Source organism: Stigmatopora nigra, chromosome 11 (assembly GCF_051989575.1).
Source record: "Stigmatopora nigra isolate UIUO_SnigA chromosome 11, RoL_Snig_1.1, whole genome shotgun sequence".
Classification (NCBI taxonomy): domain Eukaryota; kingdom Metazoa; phylum Chordata; class Actinopteri; order Syngnathiformes; family Syngnathidae; genus Stigmatopora; species Stigmatopora nigra.
Genome location: NC_135518.1, coordinates 6,540,268 through 6,566,071, shown reverse-complemented (window position 1 = coordinate 6,566,071; position 25,804 = coordinate 6,540,268). Strand labels below are relative to the sequence as shown.

The 25,804-nt window shown below is 39.2% G+C and overlaps 1 protein-coding gene across 1 annotated transcript; it reads left to right on the top strand.

Annotated features, from left to right (window-relative positions):
• The first annotated feature begins 221 nt into the window (after nt 1-221).
• Nucleotides 222-25,794, top strand: fn1a (fibronectin 1a). Its single transcript, XM_077727373.1, has 49 exons — nt 222-468; nt 1,450-1,581; nt 1,693-1,830; nt 2,801-2,932; nt 3,617-3,754; nt 4,488-4,646; nt 4,934-5,125; nt 5,484-5,666; nt 5,736-5,912; nt 7,829-7,984; nt 8,249-8,377; nt 8,882-9,025; nt 11,286-11,407; nt 11,785-11,953; nt 12,023-12,208; nt 12,314-12,442; nt 12,532-12,621; nt 12,701-12,895; nt 13,949-14,227; nt 14,644-14,907; nt 14,980-15,074; nt 15,601-15,769; nt 15,831-15,917; nt 15,995-16,186; nt 16,788-17,060; nt 17,147-17,261; nt 17,584-17,660; nt 17,751-17,840; nt 18,012-18,278; nt 18,359-18,475; nt 18,868-19,032; nt 19,123-19,278; nt 19,538-19,651; nt 19,736-20,005; nt 20,094-20,305; nt 20,382-20,469; nt 20,544-20,726; nt 20,809-20,898; nt 20,974-21,165; nt 21,268-21,357; nt 22,087-22,195; nt 22,277-22,487; nt 22,632-22,802; nt 22,921-23,059; nt 23,300-23,467; nt 24,025-24,150; nt 24,703-24,809; nt 24,882-25,001; nt 25,099-25,794. Exons 1-49 carry the CDS (start codon nt 336-338, stop codon nt 25,165-25,167), a joined length of 7,509 nt encoding a protein of 2,502 aa, XP_077583499.1. The 5' UTR covers nt 222-335; the 3' UTR covers nt 25,168-25,794.
• The last annotated feature ends 10 nt before the right edge of the window (nt 25,795-25,804 follow it).

The following is a 25,804-nucleotide window of genomic DNA, read 5'->3' as shown; positions in this document are numbered from 1 at the left end:
ACTAGGGTCGCAGTTTTATTCCAATCAAAACATCACCATTTCCAGAGAAATGAGTCTTTTTATTTTGTCAATGACCCTGTGTGTTGTGCATAATTTCAACATTCTCCCCCAAAGACTGCGTAGGCTGTCCTTGTAGTAGTTGGTCGAACCCCGAATCCCGCCCCCCTCCAACTTCAAACTGAGCCAAGCCCAGTTAGATAAAGCACTCCCACACTTCGCTAACTTGCACACTGGGGACGCGCACTGCAGAGGGACAGACGCACTATTCTGGAGCGGCAGGGGAAATCTACATTGCGACGCATTCTGGTGAAATTTAAGTGTCATATTTACAAAAAATGTCCCGTCGAAGCCTAGCTGCCAGGGTGCTGGTTGCTTTGTGCATTGGGACTGTGGTGCACTGCATGCCCAAGGGGAACCGCAAGAACCGAAGACAGGCGCAACAGCATCACGTCCCCTCAGCGTCTCAAGGTAACTTTTTTTTAATTTTTATTGAATGATTTGTGACTTGTTTTTCTTTTTTTTATGATTACTTTAAATCAGATTCTTAAATTAGATTCTTCCTCGTTCCATTCTCATTTTTTAAACCAAGAATTAAGTTCCAAATGACCCAAAAAATTATAATTATTAAGAAAAAATGATTATGAGGGGCTGAGAAGTGAACAAAGCAACTGATGGTCGAGTAAAAGTGGGAAAGTAGTACTTGTGGCTGCAGGAAATGATTTATTGCTGTGCTTGGGGGTCCTTTTGAAGTCAAGTTAACACATATGGGGTCAACTTCACAGGCAAGGGGGAGTCTTACCTGACATTAACTTTTTTTCACCCCCATTTAAATTAATAAACAATTTTTGTTTAGGGCACATGATTTATGACTGTCTGGTGGTCTGTTTGAAGTAAACTTAGCATGTCTTAGGGCAAATTCTTATGTAATAATACAAACTGCACTTCAGGGCACAACCAAATTAGTTTTAGAATTGTTTACACTTTTAAAATGGATCCTGAGCATCACTTATTGTGTTTGTGATTATGAATTGTTTTTAGTACAGGGGTGGCGAACACGTGGGTCTCGAGCCGTATGCGGCTCTTTGCTCCTTATCATATTTTGTGTATACCGTGGCTCTTTTCTTATTTTTATTCTCTCTTAAAAACACACTCAAATTCAGCCAAGCCCATAAAAAACAAATAATAAATTGCATTTTAAAAATTAATTTGGCAGATTGGATTTTTTTATGCTGCTTCTGACATAAGGTGTGGCTCTTTGACTCTCGCAGTCTAAAATTCTGTCTCTTTGTATCCAACTTTTTGTCACAGTGGTTATATTTCCTCACATTATAGACCGAGTGGTAATTTTCCTTTTTTTTTTTACCCCTGGGAGTTTGTCCTGCTTATTGCTTCCAGCTTGTTTCCACCTCGCAGCAATGATTTACCTGCTTTCTTCTAATGTACTTCCAGATGGCTGCATAGAGAATGGTCATTTCTACAACATTAATGACCAATGGGAGCGGCAATACTTAAGCAGCACTCACACTCTGGTGTGCACTTGCAACGGAGTCGCTGGCATTAAGTGTGTAAGCAAACCTGAAGGTGAGTATGCATGCATGTGTGTGCCTGCTGTGTTATTTTATCAGGTAGTCTGTCTTTATTTATCTTTGACTGAGACAAAACAAACACACCTTTCTCCTCCCACCCCTGCAGCCGAGGAAAGGTGCTATGATAAGATCAACCAGCAGCACTACACTGTGGGAGAAACATATGAGAGACCTAAGGATGGCATGATTTGGGATTGTACATGTATTGGATCTGGCAGGGGAAAGATTAGCTGTACAATCGCAAGTAAGTTGGAATCTTTCCACAGGAAATACTGCCTATAAGTGTTCACACCTATACAAACATTCAGGCTAGGAAAGTAATTTTAGCAACTGATTTATTCAATGTGTAAAGACCCAACAGAGACTAAAAAGTCATTGGCTGTGACATGCTTAAAAATTGCACTTTCAGCTTTTATGTTGTGTAGGATAACGTTTTTACAGTTGTCGGAGCGGATTGGGAAAGGAAAAATCTGGATTAACTAAGGGTTGAACCAATTAATCAATGAGTTGAATATTATATGTTTGAAACTTGAATAATCTATTTTTTTGGTTCCGATCAAAGCAAAATGTTGACAAAAAATTCTAGATTTTACTCATTTTTAATCTGCGGGGTTGGTTGATCTGAAACCATCTTGAAATTGAAAGTACTTAACATAACCTACAAAATACTTGTCTTGTGTGATAAATAATAATAATAAAGTCCTAAAATATAAGACAAATAAAAATAATGATTGTCAAAGTACAATAAAACATAATATATAATAATAATATAAATTGAATTAAAATACTATAACACTATAAGTTTTAAAACAAATACATGTTAAATGCCATTAAAATGTTAAATACAACTGAACTGCACTTGTTATTCAAACCAGCAGGCACAATTTTCATAGCCATATTATTACATCCAAAAAATGTGCGTGAACTAAAACTAAATGCACATTACAATACATCCCTCAATTCCTTTCCCATGAGCGTGAGATCCTAAAGTTTAGCGTAATCACTGATATGTGTCCACCCTGCTAAACAATTTCCTGGCGTAGCAAGCAAACTAATGCCGGTAAAACTCCATTTTATCCTCACATTCCCAAGTGTGCTGCCGTGCAGCTGCCTGCAGTTAGTTGTGCGGCTAAATAATGGGAGAAATGTCTTGTCTTTTCTTTTTTGTGTGGAAATGACACACTTATTCATCCACCTCCTCCCTGTCTCACTAGATCGCTGTCACGAAGACGGGGCTTCGTATAAGATCGGAGACACCTGGAGAAGACCTCATGAGACAGGAGGCTACATGCTCGAGTGCGTCTGTCTCGGTAACGGCAAAGGGGAATGGACCTGTAAGCCTTTCGGTGAGTCATACATATACTTAAATACTGTTTGTGACTAACTACATATCAACCTTGGCGACTGATGCGTTATTGTCTGCTATAGGGAAATGTGTCTAGACATGCAGTTTTAATATTTCATTCATTCTGGGTGTCATGATATATCGATCTGGTGATACATGGCAATAACTTCTATCTGAATTGGATATCCATAATGTCCTGTCTAGAATCAGTAGGGAAAAAGGGAAACAGCAGGTTGCTAGAAAAATGTTCCAATACAATCATTTGTCTTAATGCAATCCAATGACACTGATAAACTTCCAATAAAGATAAAAAGCACTTTAATTTGTTCTTATTTAAAATGAATTGGACCTCTGCAAGCAATAAACACAACAAAGATATTGAAATATAGTGATACCTTGGTTCTCAACCATACATAATCTGTTCCAGAAGGCTGTTTGAGTAGTGTTTTTTTTAAAAATCTGAATAGATTTTTTTCCATTACAATTAATTGAAAAATAAATGATGCGTTCCCAACCTAAAAAATAAGACTAAGCACAGCAACATAACAGATGGCAAATGCAAACAATATACCCCATTGACAGAGACACAAGGGTTTAAATAGACCGATTTGGGTTGACAAGACAATTAGAATCCAAGAATGGATATTTTATGATGCCCACTAAGTGTGTTTATGTTTGTGCGTAGCCGAGCGTTGTTATGACAACGCGGCAGGGACATCTTATGTTGTTGGTGAGACATGGGAGAAGCCCTACCAAGGATGGATGGTTGTGGACTGCACCTGCTTGGGAGAAGGAAGTGGCCGCATCACGTGTACCTCCAGAAGTAAGAGAAACCTCAATTGTGTTTTCATGTCCATCTTAATGCATTTGCATTGGCACACGTAAAAAAAAGTTTGACTCATCTTTCAAGATCATTGGAATATTGTTTTGTATGTCCGAGATAGAGTATATACTAAAAAAATGGAATTAAACATTTAGTTCTAGCTGTTTTCGTTCTTTAATAGTACTAGAACAAGTATGCTTCCACCCAAAACAGTAGAAGTGTGCCTTATATACTAATATCTTCTTATGGGTTATAAATAAAAAGATAGATAATAATTTAGAAGTGCAAGAAGTTAACTAGATAATCAAATTAACAGATAAGAAACCTTGTTTTACAAGGAATTGTCCAAATCCTTGGAATTTTAGCTTTTTAAAAGTACATTTTTTGTGGTCCTCCATAAAAGTTGCCTGATTTTGAGGTTTCTCACTTCCATTAGTAACAAGCTAGGAAATGTCTTAAAGCAGAAAAATTGAATTACTATTGGTTTCCTTCAGAGCCTATCACATGTATCTTATTACTGTCGTCTTTCAACTGCCCGGCATTTTGACCTGACCTGTCCTGTGTGTGTGTTTATTCTCTGTATTGAAGATTTTGTAGAAAAAAAGAACCCATTCATTCATCCGTCAATCCCTTTCAGCTTATTTCCCTTCTGGGCCTGCATAGCAAAACAATGAAATGAAGGCCATGTTTTTTGTCTTTTAGGATCGTGCTTAATGATTCCTATCTTTTCTAGACCGCTGCAATGACCAGGACACTCTAAGCTCCTACCGAATTGGCGACACGTGGACAAAGACAGACTCCAGAGGCAACCTGCTCCAATGTTTATGCACCGGGAATGGCCGCGGAGAGTGGAAGTGCGAAAGACATGCTTCACTTCACACTACTGGCCTGGGTGAGAACTGATGGTTTCCTTATGGTTGTTTTTTTTTTTCCATGTTGAAAGCGTAGAAAGCCAAGTGTTGATGAGAGAAAGACATGTCTTATAACTCATGATCATGAGCTCACAAATAAGAAAAAGCTGGGAGGGGAAAAAAAACTTTGGACAGAACAACGTTAAGCAGGAAAAAATGTGATTCAAGCTGCTGAAAGAAATGCTCTGTGTTCTCTCGACAAATCTTTTAAGTTAATATTTAGGATTGCTTCTTTGCCCTCTGACCTGATTCCCACGTTCTACTTCAGGAACTGGCTCTCGTGTGATCACTAATATCCAGCCAGCCATTTACCAGCCTGTCCCTGAGGTTCAGCAAGAAGGACCCTGTCGCTCTGATTCTGGACTGTCTTATTTTGTTGGACAGCGTTGGTTTAAGAGCCAGGGGACAAAGCAGATGTTGTGTACTTGTTTGGGAAATGGTATCAGCTGTGAAGAGTGGGGTGAGTTTTAATTACACATTTTTCTATCTGGAAAAACAGCACAGCTGTGATTTAAACTGAGTACAAATACACAGATTATTATTTTTTGCCATCAGTTTTGCAGTCCAAAACAAGGTTCCCAAAAAAACATTTAATATTCAGTTTTACATCAAATAACTTTACACTTAAGAACTTCCACTAATTGCAAAAAGATAAAAAGTACTTTAAAATTCAATACACTAACTGTATGCAGTTCTTTTTTAAATCCAATATTTTTCATCCAATACAATTATCTGAAAATGCAATAAACTTTCTTTCATCATCCTCCCCGGAGTGTACATGTACTCAAACATTTCAACATTTTTTTTTCCCCACCCAGATGGTCCAGCTCCAGTATATGGCGGCAACTCAGGAGGTCAACCTTGTGTTTTCCCCTTTGTCTACAAAGGCAAGACATATCATGCTTGTACCTCCGATGGACGTGCTGATGGTCAGCTTTGGTGTTCCATCTCATCTGATTTTGAGACAGAGCAAAAGTATTCCTTCTGTACAGAAAAGAATGGTGAGCCAGATTGTCAAACACCCAAGAAGCAACTGAGTAGCCAGATACTGATTTTATCTCCTTTTCTAGTAATGGTGGCAACAAGGGGCGGTAATTCAAATGGTGCTCTTTGCCAATTTCCTTACCTTTACAATGGCCAAAACTATACCGACTGTACCGCGGACGGACGCAGGGATGGCATGAAATGGTGCGGCACCACCACAGACTTCGACAAAGAACAGCGATTTGGATTCTGCCCCATGGCTGGTACGTGAGTATAAACTGGGGAAAAAATGTGAATCTTGCTGTTTTGGTTTTCAAAGAATGACAATGAAATGCAGTCTACACCACATTGACTTTAAAAATTTGACAGATGGGCCGGGTCAGCACAAGATAAGATACATATAGAAAAGTGCATTCGTTAACAGTACAAAAGAAACATAAACAGAAAAAAAGACCAAAGTATTAACATACTTATCACTCATCATTAAAGTAAAAAGTATAAAGTACAAAGTAAAGTAAAAAGGAATGTATTAAGAAATATTAAAATGCGGAGATCCATATACAAGCCACATATGGCTTCCAAGCCATAGGTTCCCCCCTCTAAGCGTTACCCTTTCAATCACGCTTCCAGACGGTACAAAATCCTCCTCCTTGTCTGAAAAAGGTGACGGTTAAGTCAATTAGCATGTAAGCTCGTAACAAGTTTAGAGATCTTGGCTGAATTTGTTTTGGGCTCTAACACCTTGCCCTTGGCAAATTGAAGTCATTTGGCCTGGAGGGGAAGTGATGTTTTGTTGAATTGGCGTCACTTAGACCTCAGCAGGCAACAAAAGAATCTCAAGGCAGTGAAACAACAGGAGGTTACTGATGAGAACTGAGTGTAAAATCAAAGTTTGCAAGTAGGTGAGTTAGGTAATGAAGTCAAATCTCGATGAAACGTTATCCTCCGATAGCAAGGAGACTTAAGTCGCAAGCAAATCTTTTGAGAGCTATTTTCAAAACAAATCTTTGCAGAACAGGCTGACATCAAAAGCTTCTCGCACTTCAAAGTTGTCAGATGGGAGATTAAATAGTCTGGCGGCAGACTGTAAAATGTGTGAGACACAAGAAACATCTGCAACAGTCAGATAACAAACAATGGAGTATTAGCTTTTATACAATAACTTCAGTTTTCTAATGATGTTTTAGCATGACGCAACCAAGGAATGTATCTTTATGTCACTTGGATGATATGATGATAATTGAATTCTGTATCTTATTTTCTCATGTCTTTGAGGGGCCCACGTTTGGTCAACACCCCGTTGTTAACAAAACAGCTTGTCAAAGTTTTAAGAGGGGGAGTTGGTCAACTGCGCAGCCAAGAACCTTTGATTCAGGCTTAAATGACTTAACAAAGACTGTCAAAATAAACGTTCTAATTGACATGTTAATGGTAATGTTAAATAGAGTCTCACCACCTTCATGTTTTGTTGAAAAGGTTAATGTTCTGTCAGCCATGTGGTCTTTTAGACACAGTTTACAGCCATCAGGGGACAAATTGTGTCAACTAGTCAATAGAATAAAAAACAGGATGAAGGATCTGCAGACATGATCCCATCTTAAACACAAGGAGAAAAAAAAACCTTCATGAGGCCAGGTGTAGGTCTATCCTAAGGCCTCATTCCAACACGGCAGATGTACTATCTCCCCTTACGGACAATATACCATATTGTTGCTTGTTTAGACTGAACTAAACCTGGAGCAATGCCTTCCAATGTGGGATTTTAGATAAGATCCACTTCCTGACCCATGGAAGCCTTTGCCATCAATTTTAAAATCTGATGTTCAGGTTTCATTTGGATTCCTTTGTCATTTTGGAACATAAAAAACAAGGAAACTACTGTCGGGTTTCATATTTTTGTTACTAAAACTCAGAAATCAAACACTACATACCACAATTCTTTCATATTTAATAATTATTTGATATAAACTCACTTTAGAAATATCCAACCCTCCCAATTGACTGTCTAAGATCCAGAATTACATTGTCAACACTAATGTCCACTTTAACTCTCCTTAATGCACAACGCATGTTTAACATGTCGTCATTCCAAGCAGTCACATAAGACTTTTTTTCAATTTTATTTCTAGTCATTACTAGACAGATGTTTGCATTTTACATTCTGGCTTGTGTCTTCCAGCCCACGAAGAAATGTGCACCACCAGCGAAGGGGTAATGTACCGCGTAGGGGACCAATGGGATAAGCGGCACGATGTTTTGGGTCACATGATGCAGTGCACTTGTGTGGGAAATGGGCGAGGAGAATGGAGCTGTGTTGCATACTCCCAACTTAAAGGTAAGTTGTATGTGTGTTTGTGTTGTAATACTATAAAGCAAGGCTAATATCATGTGAGTGACAAGTTGAAAGGTCATAGATGGAGTATAATGAACTCCATGTCAAAAGGTTAAAGCTAAGTATGCACACCTGTGAGTTATAGGTTTCTTGTCGCACCTGTACTACACACACACACACACACACCAGATGTTCACTAGCCGTAAAAGTCATCTCATTTGACCTTTGCTCGTGTCTTTTTTGACAGACATTCTTTGTCTCTTTTAGACCAGTGTATAGTGGATAGTCTTACCTACGAGGTAAACCAGACCTTCACCAAGCAACATGAGGAAGGCTACTCAATGAACTGCACCTGCTACGGACAAGGGCGTGGACGCTGGAAGTGCGACGCTATTGGTAGGTTTAAGTTTGCTTGTAAGAGTTAGAGCAGGGGTCAGGAACCTTTTTGACGAAGAGAGTCATAAACAATTCATATTTTCTAATGTTATTCCTTGAGAGCATACTCTGAATTTAAAAGTCAAAATACGTGTAAATGGTTGTCTTTTACTATTAATATTTTTGTAATTTCACTACTTTTAAAGTGGAAAAAAATGAATACTTTTGACAACATTCGTATGCAGTTGCTAATCAATGAGAGTATGCATTCTAGCACTCTAATGCAAAAAAAAAGAAGATTAAAGCAGCACTGGATGTAGTATCTCAGTTCTGTCACCAGCAGCTTCCATATTTTAGCTCACAGATTAAAGAAGAGCCAGATGCACCCATCGAAAGAGCCATATGTGGCTCCCGAGCCATAGGTTCCCTACCCCTGAGTTAGAGGAATGGAGAATTTCAATGTTCTACTTATAAACTTTAAGCTAAACTCTTTAGATGAACTGGCTTTGATGTGATTGCCCACAGATCAGTGCCAGGAACCAGAGACAAGAGCCTTCTACCAAATTGGGGAGTCCTGGGACAAGGTCATCCACGGGGTCATGTACAAGTGCTATTGCTATGGCAACGGCATTGGAGAGCTCAGCTGTGAGCCGCAGCAGTCTTATCCTGGTAAGATGCATCTTTCATAATGAGATGAGCGATCCAATCTTAACTTGAAACATTTCTGCGGCTACAAAGTTGTTCTTGCTATCAATCAAACAACTGAGCGATAAACTCTGTGAAGGTCTGATTTATATTATGGTATACGTACCAACATAGGAAGTGAGAATTGTCATAAATCCCCTCTAAAAGAAAGCCCCCAGCTTTGATGAGTGACAGAATGAGATTGGTGCAGTGTGAATTCCTTCTTTGCACCCCCCTCCCCTCGTTACCACAGCTGGAGAAAATACTAGTGTGGCTATATCACTCATTCAAAAGTAAAAAATAAGTTAGATTAAAAAAAAAACTGAGTTTTACATCAGGCAGAATTTATTCTGACACATTTGCTTAAGCAGTGGGACAAAGGGGCAGAAATGTAGGGCAAATTTCTGTTGTGACTGGTTGTAATGGCAACCAGCTGCAATATCTGTGTGAGTGTGGTTGTGCACAAAGTGTGTGTGTCATACTACATACATAGATTTTAAAAGTGAGAGTGAAGTCTGGGCTTCATGTCAGAGTATGGCCATAAAAGGTAAAAAGAAAGAAAGCCCAATGAGAGCGAGTGTGCAGTGGACTCAGTTGTGATAAGATCCTCTAAAAGGGGTATTTGCTTGCCTTGATTTCTGACTCACAATGGAACACTCACTCTTTTCACAGATTTTTTTGTATACAAAAACTTCCCATATTCCTCCAAGCAGTGTATTTTTACTATTCTTATTATCTGTCTTGTTCAACTCCACAAAAATTTGAGTCTCTAAGGCTGAGACAGTTATAATGTGCCACATGGGAGTTTGGTTTTGTCCCTTTAAAGTTGTGCATATTGTGTTGTTTATTCATGAAAATTTTTAAGGAGTATAAAGAACTGTGAGAATATTTTCACAAAAACTTGATTGAATATTCTGACTACTTAGTATTAAGTGGTGTTATAAGATCTTTTTCTCGCCAAGAAAACCACCTGGGAAGGTATATAGTAACAAAATGTAAAGGGAAAGAAAAGAATAAGACTTGAGTATAGTATTCCTGTTAGTAGGCTTAGCAATTGCATAGTAAAAAGGAGCATGAACATTAGTCGCATAACTTGGACTCATTAATACTATGGGTGGTTTGTCCTAATACTAAAACGCATCTGGCCAATCTCTTACCAGCAGTTTGGTAGCAATGGACATTCATTCCCTGCCATTCTTTGCCAGTCCAAATGGATTGGACGTACATTTCCGACGATAAAAAAATGCTTATGCTTATTGCATTGCATAGTGAGAAGGTGATTATGTCATGTGTGGAACAGATGGGATTCAGTAGAATCCGCCCTACACTGGTCGGTGGTGGCCTGTGGCTCTGCATTGGTCTTTAATGGATCCCAGATTGTTTTTGAGGTTTGTGTATCTGTGAGGATGTCGGGTTAACCGAGCCACTTGCTCGGAAACCTTGATTACAGGTCCACTCTTTGGAAAAGTGGTGAGCAGTTTGAGTTTTTTTTTTTTTTATGGGCGCTACCAGTTTCTATCAACAACTTACAGTAGGTCAAGTCTTCTCTCCACATGGCTTATTTTGGAAAATGACTTGATACCTTCTTTTTTCCTCAAACAGGAAATCCATTAGGCTTTAAAATTCATCTGCTTTTTTTACCCTACAATTTCTGCTACTCTAATGTAAATCAAAGATGTAATGCCATAATAGCTTTGAATCAGAACCAGTAAGAAAACTACAGTACTTCAAGGTATCCTTGGCAATCAGGGAAATTGTTTGTACAGATGTAGGACAGATGTTCACTTGCTATGGGCAGAATGTAGAAAAAAAACTCCTGGGGGTGAAACTGTTTCGTATCAGTGCACTTTGACATACTTTTATGGTGGGTGTGTCCTTTCAGCAGCCAAAAATATTAAATAATAACCCGCTAAATGGGATTTTTTACTTGGCCACTACTGTTCTAAGTTATCCTTTCGACCACGGGTAAAAAGAAAGCAAACTTGTAGAGTACATTTCTTCTCCCATATGGCTCTGAGGTCCAGATTGGAATCTGACAGTCCTGTGCTAGTTTTGTTTTCCTCCTGGAATGAATTCTTAGCGTTTTGGAAGGGAAGATTCACGTGCTCTTGTGTGTAGAAGTTATCTAATATTTTTAGAGCACAGTATTAACTCATTAGCTCTGCTAACTCCTGCCATTTAAAATGGATTTGATGTTTTATGTTAACATTTTTTTTGTCTATTGCTTCTATCTTTTGTATAATAGGTGGTCAGCGTCCTGTCCAGGTGATCATAACAGAATCTGGCAATCAACCCAACTCCCACCCTATACAATGGAACGCCCCACCTTCTGCCCATATCACCCAATACATCCTCAAATGGAGAGTGGTGAGTTTCAAGACACTTGGCATTCAGACATGGTTTTTAAATGTTTCAAATAGTGTAAGAAGGACTGCAATTACAATTTATTTCCTTAGCAATTACTTAACCAAATTATCAAGACATTTTTTTAATGATTGGGGACCAGTTGGTTCCCATGGCGACCATAAGACCTGGTTGTTGAGATGGAAACCTGTTTTTTTTTAGATTTATATCATATTTTTCACTATTTTAAGCCATTTCTTGGGCAATTGTTCAAAAAATAAACTAAGTTTTATGACCATGTTTAATGACTGTGCAATTCCTTGTACAAAAATAAATCCACACAGACATTTATTCCGGTGAATTATAGTAAAATGATTTGTGATTTATTTATTTTTAAATAGAAAAATACTAACCATGGTTGGAACGAAGTGAACATCCCAGGCCATCTTAATTCCTACACCATCTCCGGGCTTAAACCGGGCATGATCTATGAAGGTCAGCTGATCAGCGTATTACGCTTTGGACGGCAGGAGCTCACCCGCTTTGACTTCACCACACATTATGGATCATGTAAGTTTAGAGAAGTCAGGTTTACTGAAGAGATATCTTTAATTTCTCAGACATTTGTCCTTTTCATAGTGGCTACATCACAAGGCGAAACCACCCCATTTCCACCCATTGTGGACACCTCTGAGTCTGTGACTGAAATTACCTCCAGCAGCTTTGTCATCTCCTGGGTCTCAGCTTCCGACACAGTTTCTGGTTTTAGAGTTGAGTATGAACTCAATGAGCTGGGACAGAGCACCGGAGAACCCGTGGTTGTCGGTCAGTACTGCAATACTTCTATGTATTTCCTAGAAAATGTCAATCACATCTTAAATCAACTGGTATGTATCAAGCATAACTTGTGTTCATGTATATTTTGTTCAGATTTGCCACGTACAGCTACCTCAGTGAACATTAATGAGCTTCTACCAGGGAGGAAATACACAGTTAATGTCTATGAGGTGACAGATGCTGGAGAGGATAACTTAATTCTTTCTACTTCACAAACTACTGGTGAGTGCATTTTGTAATGTAAATATTGCAGTACGTATATCATGAAGAGGATTTTGGTTACCTTATACTTCATTTGTTCCATGTTCCAGCTCCTGATGCCCCCGCAGAACACGACGTGGAGGATATTGGGGAAACTTCTATCGTAATTACCTGGGAGAAACCACTGGCTCCCATCACGGGTGTGTCAATTTTTTCTCTTGCAGTCATGATTAATCTACCGCTCGACATCTAAACCATATACTTTTGTCTTCTTTGCAGGCTATCGTGTCGTTTACACCCCATCCGTTGAAGGGGAAAGCACAGAGTTGACTCTCCCCGACACGGCAACATCTGTGACATTGAGTGACCTTCGTCCTGGGAAATTGTACAACATTAGTATCTACGCAGTGGAGGACAGTTTGGAGAGCGAGCCTGTTTTTGTACAGGTTAACACTGCTGGGGATCCTCTGCCAGGTATGCGTGTAACCATCAAGAATGTTATGAAAGTCACTAAGAAATTTAGTGTGACAACGTTAGTCCTGAAATTAGAAGCAACAAAGTTGGGCATCTGGTTTTTCCTTGGTAACGCGGTAGTGATCTTTCCTCTTATTACAAGCTAGCAAACCATCAAAATCATTTTAAAGCTGTAATCATGTCTTGTGTATAATGCTTTTTTTCCAAAAGGGGAAAAAGGCATGAGAAGATCTAGGTTTGTTTGTTTTTTTATATGTGAAATTCAAAATGTTTTCTATCACTGATGTTAAATGTGATGTCCTTGTTGTTAAAAATGTCTACTTTAGTTTCTTTATAAAGTGTATTTTCATTAGAATAATAGGGTATTACATTGACTTTTCCCAAGAAATCACAAACTTTCAAAATACAAATTGGAAAATACTTAAATTTTTGGAGTAATTATACACTTTCAGAGCCACATCTGATGCATCAATGGCAGCCAATGACCTCTATCTAATTCCTGGTATTTATGTCTGAATTTGGACACCATCCAGGCAACTTTTGTTATTTATATTTCCAATACTTAATTCGGTAAGTTACAATAGTTTTCCAGCGGAAAGTGATGTCACAGAGTTCACAGCTGCTGCTGCGCTTTCATTCTGATTGACTTCAACTATGTAAAACTTTCCACTCTTGCCCGGTCCTACATGTGGTTGGCTTGTTGGAGCAGATGCTAGGACTCCCTTTGTATGCATGTTTGCATAACCTGGGTGATGGAATAAAGATGTGTAACTTGGTTGACAGGGCATTGCCTTGTTCGGGAACGGAGCGTTTATCTCAAGCTGTCATTACAAATGGAAAGTGAACAAACAGGGCCGTTTTATTATATTAACTCATTGTTTAGGGCCATTACCTTAATTTGATCAAAACTGTTGAGCTTCTATTTGCACAGCCAAGATTCTAGTTAGATTTTATCAAGGATTGTAAGGATATCAAGTTCATTTTACAACCCCTTTTAGTCTTGTCTTGTTAAAGAAACAACCATAATACCAGGTGTCTTTTCCCTGTCCACAGAGGAAGTAACCTCCCCAACAGACCTGCAGTTTCACGAGGTGTCAGATAAGAAAATAGTTCTGACCTGGTCTGGGCCAGCCGGCGACGTCTCAGGTTACCGGGTCACTGTGGTCCCAGTGGATGAATCTGGTTCTCCTCAGAGAGAAATGACTCTTCCCGTCAGCCAAAATTCATACGTTGAAGTCACTCACCTTCAGCCTGGAACGCAATACCGCTTTAACATCTACACAATCAACGATGGAGAGGAGAGCCTACCGCTTATTGGAGAGCATGTCACAAGTGAGTATGGGGGCTGTTTTGGTGCCATTGATAATGGCAGACATCCAATCCATTTGCCCTGACAGCGATTTTAAGCGAATGGATTGGACGTTGGTTAACTTCAATGGCAGTGAATACATTAAAAGTAGAAAAATAGATGGTTTAATGGAAAAAAACATTCATTATAATTGTCCTTTTTTGTCCATGCTGTGTATTATTACTCTGAAAGAAGTTTTTTGCTTGTTTGCATGTTTGCATTATGGTGGCCTGGGGTTGATTCCCACTGTGACAGCAAGGGCCTCCGGCGTAAAACATGTTTCCAAATCTATCATGCGAATCGGCTGCTTCCCTGTGGCGACTCATGAGGCTATAAACTAAAAAGTCTGACACTTTAGCCTAACTCAACCAATCTTTTATCTCTCTCTCTCTCTCTTCAGAACCTGACGCTCCAACAGATATCCACTTCAGCAACGTGACAGAGGACAGCGCTATGATTCTATGGTATGCACCTCGAGCCAAAATTACAGGCTACCGTCTCTTCCTCTCCGTCGAGGGTTCGAATCCGAAGCAGCTACGACTTCCGGCCCGGCTCACTGAGTACACACTTCTCAACCTGAAGCCGGATACAATGTACACTGCTAAACTGCACTCTGAGCAAGACAATACAATCAGTGAAGGAGAAACAGCTGTTTTCACCACGAGTGAGTACTGTGTATAAATCCGTTTTTTTTTTTGAATGTAGACGATATGCCAAACTTTATTTGTATTTGCAGATCCAGCAATGGGTAATGCTCCCCATTTCAGCACAGATGTTACAGACACTTCTATTATTATTTCTTGGACTCCAGTACCACACATTGGATACAAGGTATGTTTTTATGAGCGACACAGTTGGGATTTAAGAGTGTTTTGATTGTAAAAGTGTGGTCAATAAACGGTATCTAAGTACCAGAGTTAAAATAAAGAACTTCAAGCTTGGTAATGTATCAATTAATTGACCAGATGCATGTGGAGAGTCAAATACAGTAATCCCTCGAATATTGCGGTTAATGTAGACCACACATGGCCGAGATAATCAAAAAATCGCAAAGTAGGGTCACCCCTATTTTAACTACTTTTTTTTTTTTTTGGTGTTGAGTCTTTGTGGATATAGAAAAAAAATGGTGCTTCTTTTTTTGGCCTAAGTTAAATAGAGAAGCCTTAGTAACACAGGAACTGCAAACCTCTGGGAATGATCGGATTGGCCCAACAAATATGTCTCACGAGTGATGAGAATGCTCTGCACTTCGTCCTCATTCTTGGGAAAACACCAACCTCTGACCTTTGCCTCCTGTATACTAATGCGTGTGTGCTGTTTTTCTGTGCCGTGCTGACCACGCGTCCATTTATCTCAGTTGACAGTGCGCCCCAGTCAGGGCGGCGAAGCCCCTCGAGACGTAACCTCGGACTCGGGAAGTATTTACGTATCCGGACTGACTCCCGGAGTGGAATATACCTACAGTGTGCAACCAGTCGTTAATGGCCAAGATCAAGGAAGCCCCATCACGCGACGAGTCGTCACACGTGAGTGGAAAACATAAAATCTTTCTTTACTGTAGCATTTATTTCACTTATACCACAACAGCTCTTTCACCTCCCACTCAACTCCATTTGGACTCCAATTCGGACACTGGAGATATTACTGTCCAGTGGAATGGAGCGAGTACACCAGGTACGCACAAAAGCCACAAATACTTCAAAAAGGTGAAGTTTTTTTTTGTCAAACCAATGTGTCTTTCTTTTGATTAGACATCACTGGCTATAGAGTTACCTGTGCTCCTACCAATGGGCAGCAAGGAAACAGCGTTGAGGAGTTTGTGAAGGCTGGAGAAAACTCTTGCACCCTTGAAAACCTCAGTCCAGGAGTGGAGTACAACATCAGTGTTTTTACAGTTAAGCATGACATGGAGAGTGCGCCAGTATCAACTACCATTACTCCAGGTTAGTTTTAGTTGTAAGGACTATGGATTATAGTAGCAAAAAAATTGCATTTAGTTTGGATTGCCATTGTTGTTTTTGTGATTTTACTGCCTTCTATCAAGCAATATTTTCATAGTATCAAGTTGAAAGTTAATATTTGACATTAATTTTCAACCATTATTAGATACTTGTGATTCTAAACTAACTTGAGTTCAAATAACAACAAACATTAACAAAGCTTTTTTAGACTAATACATATTGCACAGATTGAACATTTTCAGTGAAGATGCTCCACTGTTAAAAGTTTAATGATGTGCAGATATAATATATGGTGCTAAACACATTTACTAGACCACCACCTATATGTAAGGTCAATTACTTTTCTGTAAATACAGAAAAAGGTGATCTAATACATTTAAGCACTGTATATTGTACAAAATATAGCACGTTCATCTATTGCTGTGATATGTTGACTACATATCCCACAATACTGGAAATGGACTATTAATGGCTCTCATCTGTTATCTCCACTTTCTGTCTGTCGTGATCTTCCTTTTCTCGACTCTATTTTCTTTTCGGTATTTTTTTCGCTGTCTTTACCCTAAAAAAAAAACAACAACAGACGTCCCACAGTTGACTGACCTCAGCTTCGACGATGTTAGTGACTCCACCATCAGTCTACGCTGGTCTCCAATCAACTCCACAGCCATCACCGGTTACAGGATTACGGTGTTGGCGGCGGGTGAAAGCGTACCTTTCTACCAAGACACAGTTATGCCAACGACCGGACATTATACGGTCTATGGGTTGGAACCTGGTATCGAATATGACATTAGCGTGATCACTGTAACAGAGAATGGAGAAAGTGAACCCACTACGGTCACACAACAGACTTGTAAGCAAAAGCATGTAGAGTATGTTTCATGGTTTTTACTTTATCTCAGCCACTATAATAAACTCTGTCTGTTTTGTTTTCCATAGCTGTGCCGGCCCCAACTGATCTGGGCTTTGGCCAAGTAGGCCACGACTTTATGGAAGTCACATGGGTCTCACCACGCGTGCCAAACATGGCTGACATCAGCAACTTCCTTATTAGGTTTGAAACAATAAGTTCAATGCACTTAATTTATTGGTTGCCACTGATGAGCTTCATTAAAAATTGACTCTTTTAATATTGACTACAGAGTTACTAGAACACTGAAACTTAGGAAAAAAGATCAACCATTAGACTATTCTAATGGTTTTATTGTTATTTTATAAATTACCCATACATTTTATTTTTTCAATTTTTTTTTAAAAAATGTAAAGTATGAATGAAAAATGATAAATTAGTTGTCATAGAGTCAATTCATTGTGGCAGCCTGTCCTAAATAGTGAATTATCATTGTTTTTTTAATTTAATTTTATCTTTTGTTTAGGTACAATCCAATTGATTTTGATGATGACCTTACCGAAACCAGTGTAGACGGCAAAATGAACAATGTTGTTTTGAAAAGTAAGTCGGAATGAAAACAATAATTACACTGCAACTTGCAAGCACAATGGATTCTATTTTATTAACACTTTTCTTTTCCACTTTGGGCAGATTTGCTGCCAAACACTGAGTATCTCGTGAGTGTGGTCTGCATTTATGAGCAGAGGGAGAGCTCTCCACTTGTCGGGACCCACAAAACCAGTGAGTTTTAGTTGCACTGCTTCAACAAGTGATTTAACTCATTGGTTGCTATTGACGTCCAATCCATTCCATGCCACACTCTCCTAATTCAAATGGATTAGACATCAATCATAGTATTTGGAAGAATAAGAATATTTTTTTGTTGTTGTTGTCTTATCTCATCTTCTTTAGCCCTGGATTCACCTGTTGCTCTGAGTTTCTCTGAGATCTCAACCACCTCCTTCACCATTCACTGGCTGGCTCCCCAGAGCAAAATCACGGGCTATCGCATCCGTTACCAGATGGCAAGCGGTGGAAGAACCAAAGATGAGAGGCTTCCCCCTTCCAGGAACCATTTCACTCTTACAGCACTGGCTCCAGATACTGATTACTTGGTTAACATATTCGCAGTTAGTGGAACACAGGAGAGCTTGCCGCTGACTGGCAATCAAAAGACAAGTATGAAATCATATTGTTCTTATATGACAGCAAGTTAATGGGTAATGTTTTGCTTACAGTTTTGTTTTATGTTTGTCCAGTTTCTGATGCCCCAACAGACCTCGAAGTTCTCGAATCTACCCCCACCAGCATCACTATCCGATGGGATGCCCCTCCTGTCACTGTGCGCTACTACAGAATCACTCATGGCGAGACAGGTAAAGCAATGGTGACTTTTAAAAGGGAATATAATTTATCAAAAATGTGGTTAAAATGTTTTATTCCTTATTTTTGTCTTCTTTTCAACCCTTTTGAGGATATGCGGTTCAGAAAATGAAGTTTTTCTCTTTTTTATATATATATTTCATGTTAAAAATATTCTTCAATGAGCTCTAGTTTGTCATCCATCAATGGAATATTGCTGAACTTACAGTTTGCCAAAATGTTTGAAATATCACTTTTATTTCGCGACAAACTTTTCACGAAAACGTAGCTATTGTCTATTAAAATGGCTAGTCGGTCACTTTCATTGATCATAAATGCATTCATATCTTCTTCTCAAGCATAATGTAATGTAGTCTATCTTTCCTGATTGTGTCTCTTTCTTCAGGAGGCCACAGTAATCCCAAGGAATTCACCGTTCCTGGCTCTCAGTCCACTGTAACCATCCCCAACCTGCAACCTGGTACTGACTACACTATCACCGTCTATGCCGTAACTGGCAGAGGAGACAGCCCTGCTTCTAGTATTCCTATCTATGTCACACATAAAACAGGTACAACAAACAAACACGATTATTTCATACATACTAAAAACCCAAAGCTACACTCTTGTACCCTTTTGACAAGTTTAACTATTTTTCCAGGAGTCGACTCTCCCTCTGACATGGAAGTAATGGACATTAATGACAACAGCGTCACTGTGAAATGGAGCCCTGCTCAAGGTCCAATCAAGGGGTACAGAGTGACTGGAGTCCCCAGAAATGGCCAAGGTTCTTCTTTCACTGAAGTGGTGGCTCCAGGTACATATTCCTAAAAAAAGTTGGTTGAATATGACATTTCAGGTCAACCAATTTCACTTCCACTTTCAAGTTTTATGGAAAAGTCAATAGAACAAGTTAATGCTTCGAATTCAAGTTAAAGTATGTAAATAGTGCTTTAACTGCGCTTGTGATTGGCTGACATACTTTAAGTTATCATAATGGGTTTTATTGACATATATCAGTTGTAGTTTCTTCTTTTCTGCTTCAAAATTGGTTTCAATTCCTTTTGCCGATACAGACCAAACAGAAATGACTTTCTCCGGCTTGATGCCGACAGTGGAGTACACCTTTAGCGTTTACGCTCTGGGACAAGATGGAGAGAGTTCACCATTGGTTGTGAATGCCCTCACCAGTAAGGATTTTCCAAAGATTTTTTCATAACTAACTTCAATTTTCATTCTATGTCGCCAAATTGAAAATATTCCCATTTCTTTAGATGTCGATCGTCCTAAAGACCTGAGCTTCTCCGATATTGACTCCACCTCTCTAAGAATCACATGGGAGAGTCCCGACGGAATAGTTACGGCTTATCGAGTTTTATACTCCAGCTCTGAGGAGGGTGAAAGAGAGCTCCGTCCTTCCCCTCGAGGAGATGCCGAGTCCGCCATTATTTATGGCCTCCAGCCAGGAACCGAATATACGGTGAAAGTAATTGCCCTGCATGATGACACGGCCAGCACAGCACTGGTTGGAACTCAAACTACAGGTTTGAAATCCTATTCATTTGCATTGTAGTATGAATGTTTGTCTATGGAGACAGAAACAGAGACGTTTTTGCGTCTTTTTCAACACAGGGCTGTCACCCCCCACCAACCTGCAGTTCACCCAGGTTGGACCAACATCCTTCACCATGCACTGGGCTGTCCCAGGTCAAGAAAACAGGCTAAACGGCCAAACACGCCTCACAGGCTACCGTGTTATCGTCAACCCGAAAAGCAAGAGCGGACCCACCAAGGAGATGAATTTAGCTCCGGACACGACAAAGGCACACATCACTGAACTCATGGTAGATTTCTCATTTTAAAAAGTTATATCAAACAATTACTGCTATCTCTCTTTGAACTACTTATATTTTCTTCTAGGTTGCAACTACTTATAATGTTCATGTGCACGCCTTAAAAAACTCTTTGACCAGTAGACCAGTCCAAGGAGAGGTTACCACACTGGAAAGTGAGTTTTAAAGGATACAAATAATCCGTTGCCATAAGTCATGGTTAACCTTGTTTTTTTTCATCATTCTAAAGACATCAGCCCCCCTCGTCGCGTACGCATCTCAGACGTCAGCGACACCTCAATTAGTCTAACCTGGCGTTCCAAGATGGATGTTGTGTCCGGTTTTCTGCTCGAGGCCACTCCCACTTCCTCAACAACCTTCACTCCTATTCAGAAGAGTATTAGCGGCCAATCACGTTCATATACTCTCACAGGTATGCTGATATCACAAAAAAAGCGGCATGCAAAAAGTATGTATTCTATGTATTTTTTCACATCTCTGTGTGTACACTACAGGGTTGGAGCCTGGTACCACTTATAAAATCAATCTCTACACACTAAAAGGAAATGGCCGCAGTGCACCACTAACACTCACCGCCTCAACAGGTCAGTATTAATTTTTTTGTTGCTTTCAATCCATAAATCTAATTCAGAGTGTCTAATCATTGTCTTTTTCATCAGCCACACCAATTCTCAGCCCTCCTACCAATCTGCAGTTTAATTTACTAAACCCCACCAGCATCTCATTTTCGTGGGAGCCATCCCGCACTCCGGGGGTTACTGGTTATTACGTAACCTATGAGCAAGTTGGCAGTTTGCCTCAAGAAGTGGTCCCCAGACCCCACTCGAGTCAGACTTATGCCATAATCAATGGTGAGTTGGGAAGATATAACACTTTATGTGACCATGGATGTTCGTTGCTGTCAATGAACAAAGAGAAAGATTATAATTGGTCTTTAATATTATATTTCATAGGTTTGAAACCAGCAAGTGAATATCTCATCAAGATTGTTGCCCTGCAAAATACTTTCAGAAGTATTCCTCTTTCAGGCAAAGCCAGAACCAGTAAGTATAAAACATAATGAAAATAGGGTTAAAAAAATTTCAATCAAATATTTGAATATCAATTTTTAAGGACTAGGACTGTCGCAATTATTATTTTTGTTGATTAAAGACTGTTATTTACGGCTATATTAGTCTGGGTTCAAAATTCTAGTTGTACACTTAAGTACGATATTGTGAGAATAGTTGGACTGTGGGTATTATTTATTTATTTTCAAAGCAAAAATGGCATAAATATTGGCAAATATCAGATTTTGACTCCTAAAAAGATAGTCATTTACTTTTATTAAAGAATATTTACAATATTTATTTAAAAATATAATTAGGAAAATGCTTAATATTGTTATATATATTGTTTTTTTAAATTAAATTGAATATTTCAGGTTTCGGTTCAAAAGTCTTAGATTGTCCTAAATTTAATAATCTAAAAAATGTATTAATTTGATAATTGATTTGATGCTGATAATTCGGAATAGCCTTACAAACAAATAAGCAAAAAAAAAAGAAGTCTAACTGCAAACCTTGTCAGTGGGAAAGTTGTCTTTGGAAAGAGTGTGTAAAACACTGAGAATCCCCAAAGTTTTGGACCATTTCCTACTTGAAAAAACAACATCATGTCCAGCAAGTCTACTGCAGAAAATCCTCAGCCAAAGCCTTCCCTGCAATAAATTTCAGTTGGCTTCCATGTAAGTTTCTATTTGCTTAACTTGGCTTTTTATTGCGTTCAACCAGAGCCAGCTCTTAGTCATTCCCTACTGGTTCCCGAGCTGCCTCAGCTTCCAATTTCCCACCGACCCGCTACGGACATCTTGGACGTTCCCGAGTCCTTGAATGACAAGATGTGAGAGTCTGCAGAATATCTTCTATATTAAAAACAAAAAGAACATTTGATTATGCCCAAATCTTTACCTCCAAACTTTAGCTTTGACTCCAACAACGTCCTATTGGCCGGTACGAGTGGTCAGAGCAGACCAGGACAGCAGGGACAGCACATCTACACAGAGTACCAGAGCCTTGGTCCTAATAACGGACTACAGGGTGGACCAAAAGAAGGCCAGAGATCGATTCTTAGAGAACCTCTCGTCTACATTCCCGTGGCAGGCCCTGATGGAAACAGAGTACCTTTGGTCAAGGTTTGTTGACTACCACAGAACATTTAAACTCCTAAAGACCTGGTGTTCCCCATAAGTGGACATCATTACCCAAATTGTGATGTCCACGTATGGGTACATGAATTATTTTTATTTCCTGTGACGTTATTGTCTTTGTCCGTGCAGGTGAGCGAAATACCTCTACCAGGCCTTGCATTTGGTTTCCCTGAGAATGAGACAGAGTTGCCCCAAGAGGCACAGACCATCACAACCATCTCTTGGCAACCCATTCCGCAGACCTCAGAGTATGAAGTATCATGCAATCCCATCACACACATGGAGGAAAGAGGCTTTCAGGTAACAAAAGTTATTCATTAAAGTTTTTCACCACATAATTAATTCCAAGTTGCGAGAAAGACAGAAAATTTCGAAAGAGCATGGATGCCAATCCTAAAATTTATCTCTTTCCCTATAGATGCGTCTACCTGGCACTTCTAACAGTGCCACTCTTATTGGACTGACATCTGGTGCATCCTATAATGTAGTTGTGGAGGCCATGAGGGGCGGGGCTAAAGAAAAGGTGCTGGAAGAGGTTGTGACAGTTGGCAATGCAGGTAGGAAAACCTCAAGATATTTGAATGTATTTTTACTCCACACATTTAATGAGATTTATTTTTTACATCTTACCTTCAGTCATAATTTTGCATGGCAACTGAAAACAACCAATTAGAGTTGAGCTATCACCTGGTTTGGGCCATTTGGAACCAGTTCTTATTCGCTGCCACTTCCCTCAGTCAAATGAATATGGACATAATATGCAAATGGAATTAATTGTTCATGTGTTTCCGCTCTAGTTGCAGGCGACATCCCCATTTCCACCAACCGTGATGTGTGCTACGACACGTTCACGCACACGTACCACCAGGTGGGCTCCGAATGGGAGCGCATGTCTGAGACGGGCTTCAAGCTGTGGTGCCGCTGTTTGGGTCTGGGCACCGGCCATTTTAGGTGTGATTCATCCAGTGAGTGGCTTATTAACATCCACGCCATGGAATTCAAACATTCCATGTCATTTAACCTCAAAGGAATTTATAAATATGGACATTTTATCTCTATAAACATCCTGACATTTTTATAAATTCCTGAAAAGCTAGGATCAAATGAAGCCATAAAATTGTGCAATTCTATGTGCTGCACTTATGTCTATATGTATAAATACATATATAGATCTATATCATATCTCGGCATGAGCAGAATGGACAATAATGACAAATTCATTGATACAGTGGGTAAATGTATGGGCATTTTTAAGGGTTTTTACAGTTGTGTCAGTCTGCCTATGTTGACATGCCTGCTGTTTGTGCAGAAAATGGCATTTTTTTAATAATAGAGAGCAAAAAGATAATCTAGACTAACCCACAACCTCACTTCAGTTGTGTGTATTGTCTAAATACTACTTCAATTTTGCAGGAAATGTGTCAAATTCATGTCAGTAATTGTTTTTCTTCTTCTTGTTACTCCCTTATTGTCAATTTTTTAAAATCTCCTTACTCTATACGCAAACTTTTATCTTCACCAGAGTGGTGCCACGACAATGGCAACAACTACCGCATCGGCGAGAAGTGGGATCGCCACGTTGAGAACGGTCACATGATGAGCTGCACCTGCCTGGGCAACGGCAAAGGAGAATTTAAATGCGAACCTCGTAAGTGGATGAAAAATATCTTTACCTGTTAACGTAGTGTAACAATGCAGTGCTAACACTGTATACAAAACGTTGGTTATTTGATTAAAAGTTGACTTTATATTTTGATTGGCATTCATGACAACTTGTCATATAAATGTGAAATACATAAAAAATAAACTTAAAATATACCTAATTATCTATCAGTACTTTTCAGATGTTTCCACTTTAAAGACTATGGTATTAAACCATGATGGCATAATTAATATGTAATGATGTAATTAATATTAAGTGTGGCAAATGGTTCTTTTGTTCAAAACAGCTCTTCCCAATTGTTTTAAATGCATTATTCACTGCATAATTTGGGAGGGCAAGTGTCTTGATACTGGAAATCCTAGCATGCCTTGCGGTGACCATTTATGAAAATGCAATAATATTAATTAATATATATAATAAAGTTGTTGTAAAAGTTGCTATGTTGGCACACCAACCATCGAATTGGTTGAATTTCACCAACTGATGGTTTTGTAATAATATATTAGCACCAAATCAACGATTGTCTCTTTAAAACAGATGACTCCACCTGTTACGACGACGGCAAAATGTACCATGTCGGAAACCAGTGGCAGAAAGAATACCTGGGAGCCATTTGCACCTGTACCTGCTATGGAGGACAACAGGTAGGTTTACCTTTGTTACCTTGTGTTTTCTCGTCAACGTGGAAGTTATGTAATGAATGTGAACAATGTCAGGGCTGGCGTTGCGAAGACTGCAAAAGGCCTGAAGGGCAGGCCCACATGGACGCTGACGTGCTTCAACCTGCCCACTCTGACGTCTTCGACCGCTACAGAGAAAATGCTCGACGCAAACTGGTTGGTATTAACTGACAAACATCCAATCTATTTGAACTGGGAGAGATAAATGACTTAAAATACGACTCATATTCTGTTTTTTTCCCTTTGCAAACAGAATATACATTGTCCAATTGAGTGTTTGAGTCCCGAGCTGCTGGCAGATGCTCAAAGTCCATCCAAGTAGAGAATGAAAGAAGAAGCTACCACTTCAAGAAGGACACCTCTCTCCTCTTGTGACTGAAAGAAAAGGTTTTCACCACATCTGTGCCTTTAGGAATTTTGCCCAGCAAAACCTCTGTGCCTTTTTTACTGTTCTAAAAAAAATTGCGGCACAAAGTTGGAAAAACAGACGTAGATTTAATGCATTTCAATTATGTACATAGACACAGAAACATAATACCGAACTGTTGCACCAGGTGTTTTTCTACTTTTCAAATTATTTCAAAATTTAGCATTGAGTTAGTTAGTGATGTCAAACTGTGGCAAAGACAATTTTTTTCCAAAATAAGCATTGCTGCTTAAAAATTATACCATTTCTGTCCTCCGTCCGTGCATGAATAGTTGGGTAAAAAGCCAAAATTGATGTAACAAAATTTAAACTGTTTAATCTGACCTTTAAAATGACACCATCATTTAAAGCTGAGATTTCTTTTCGGAATTGTTCATAATTTTTTGTTTGTTTCTTTTATTTATCCCATTGTATTCAGGCATTTTGTTCAATGCTATTTCAGGGTTGTACACTTTTTTTTAATGGTTGGTGCCAAACTGAACTACTGTGGATCTTTTTAATAAACTGACAAATCGAACCTGACTTTGGTTAT

What these genes read in the sequence shown, in the direction of transcription:
- fn1a (XM_077727373.1), top strand. Translation starts at nt 336, where the DNA reads ATGTCCCGTCGAAGCCTAGCTGCCAGGGTGCTGGTTGCTTTGTGCATT. An exon ending in TACGGTCACACAACAGACTT is followed by an intron (nt 17,061 to 17,146) that starts GTAAGCAAAAGC and finishes TGTTTTCCATAG; the next exon opens with CTGTGCCGGCCCCAACTGAT. An exon ending in TTCAGGCAAAGCCAGAACCA is followed by an intron (nt 21,358 to 22,086) that starts GTAAGTATAAAA and finishes GCGTTCAACCAG; the next exon opens with AGCCAGCTCTTAGTCATTCC.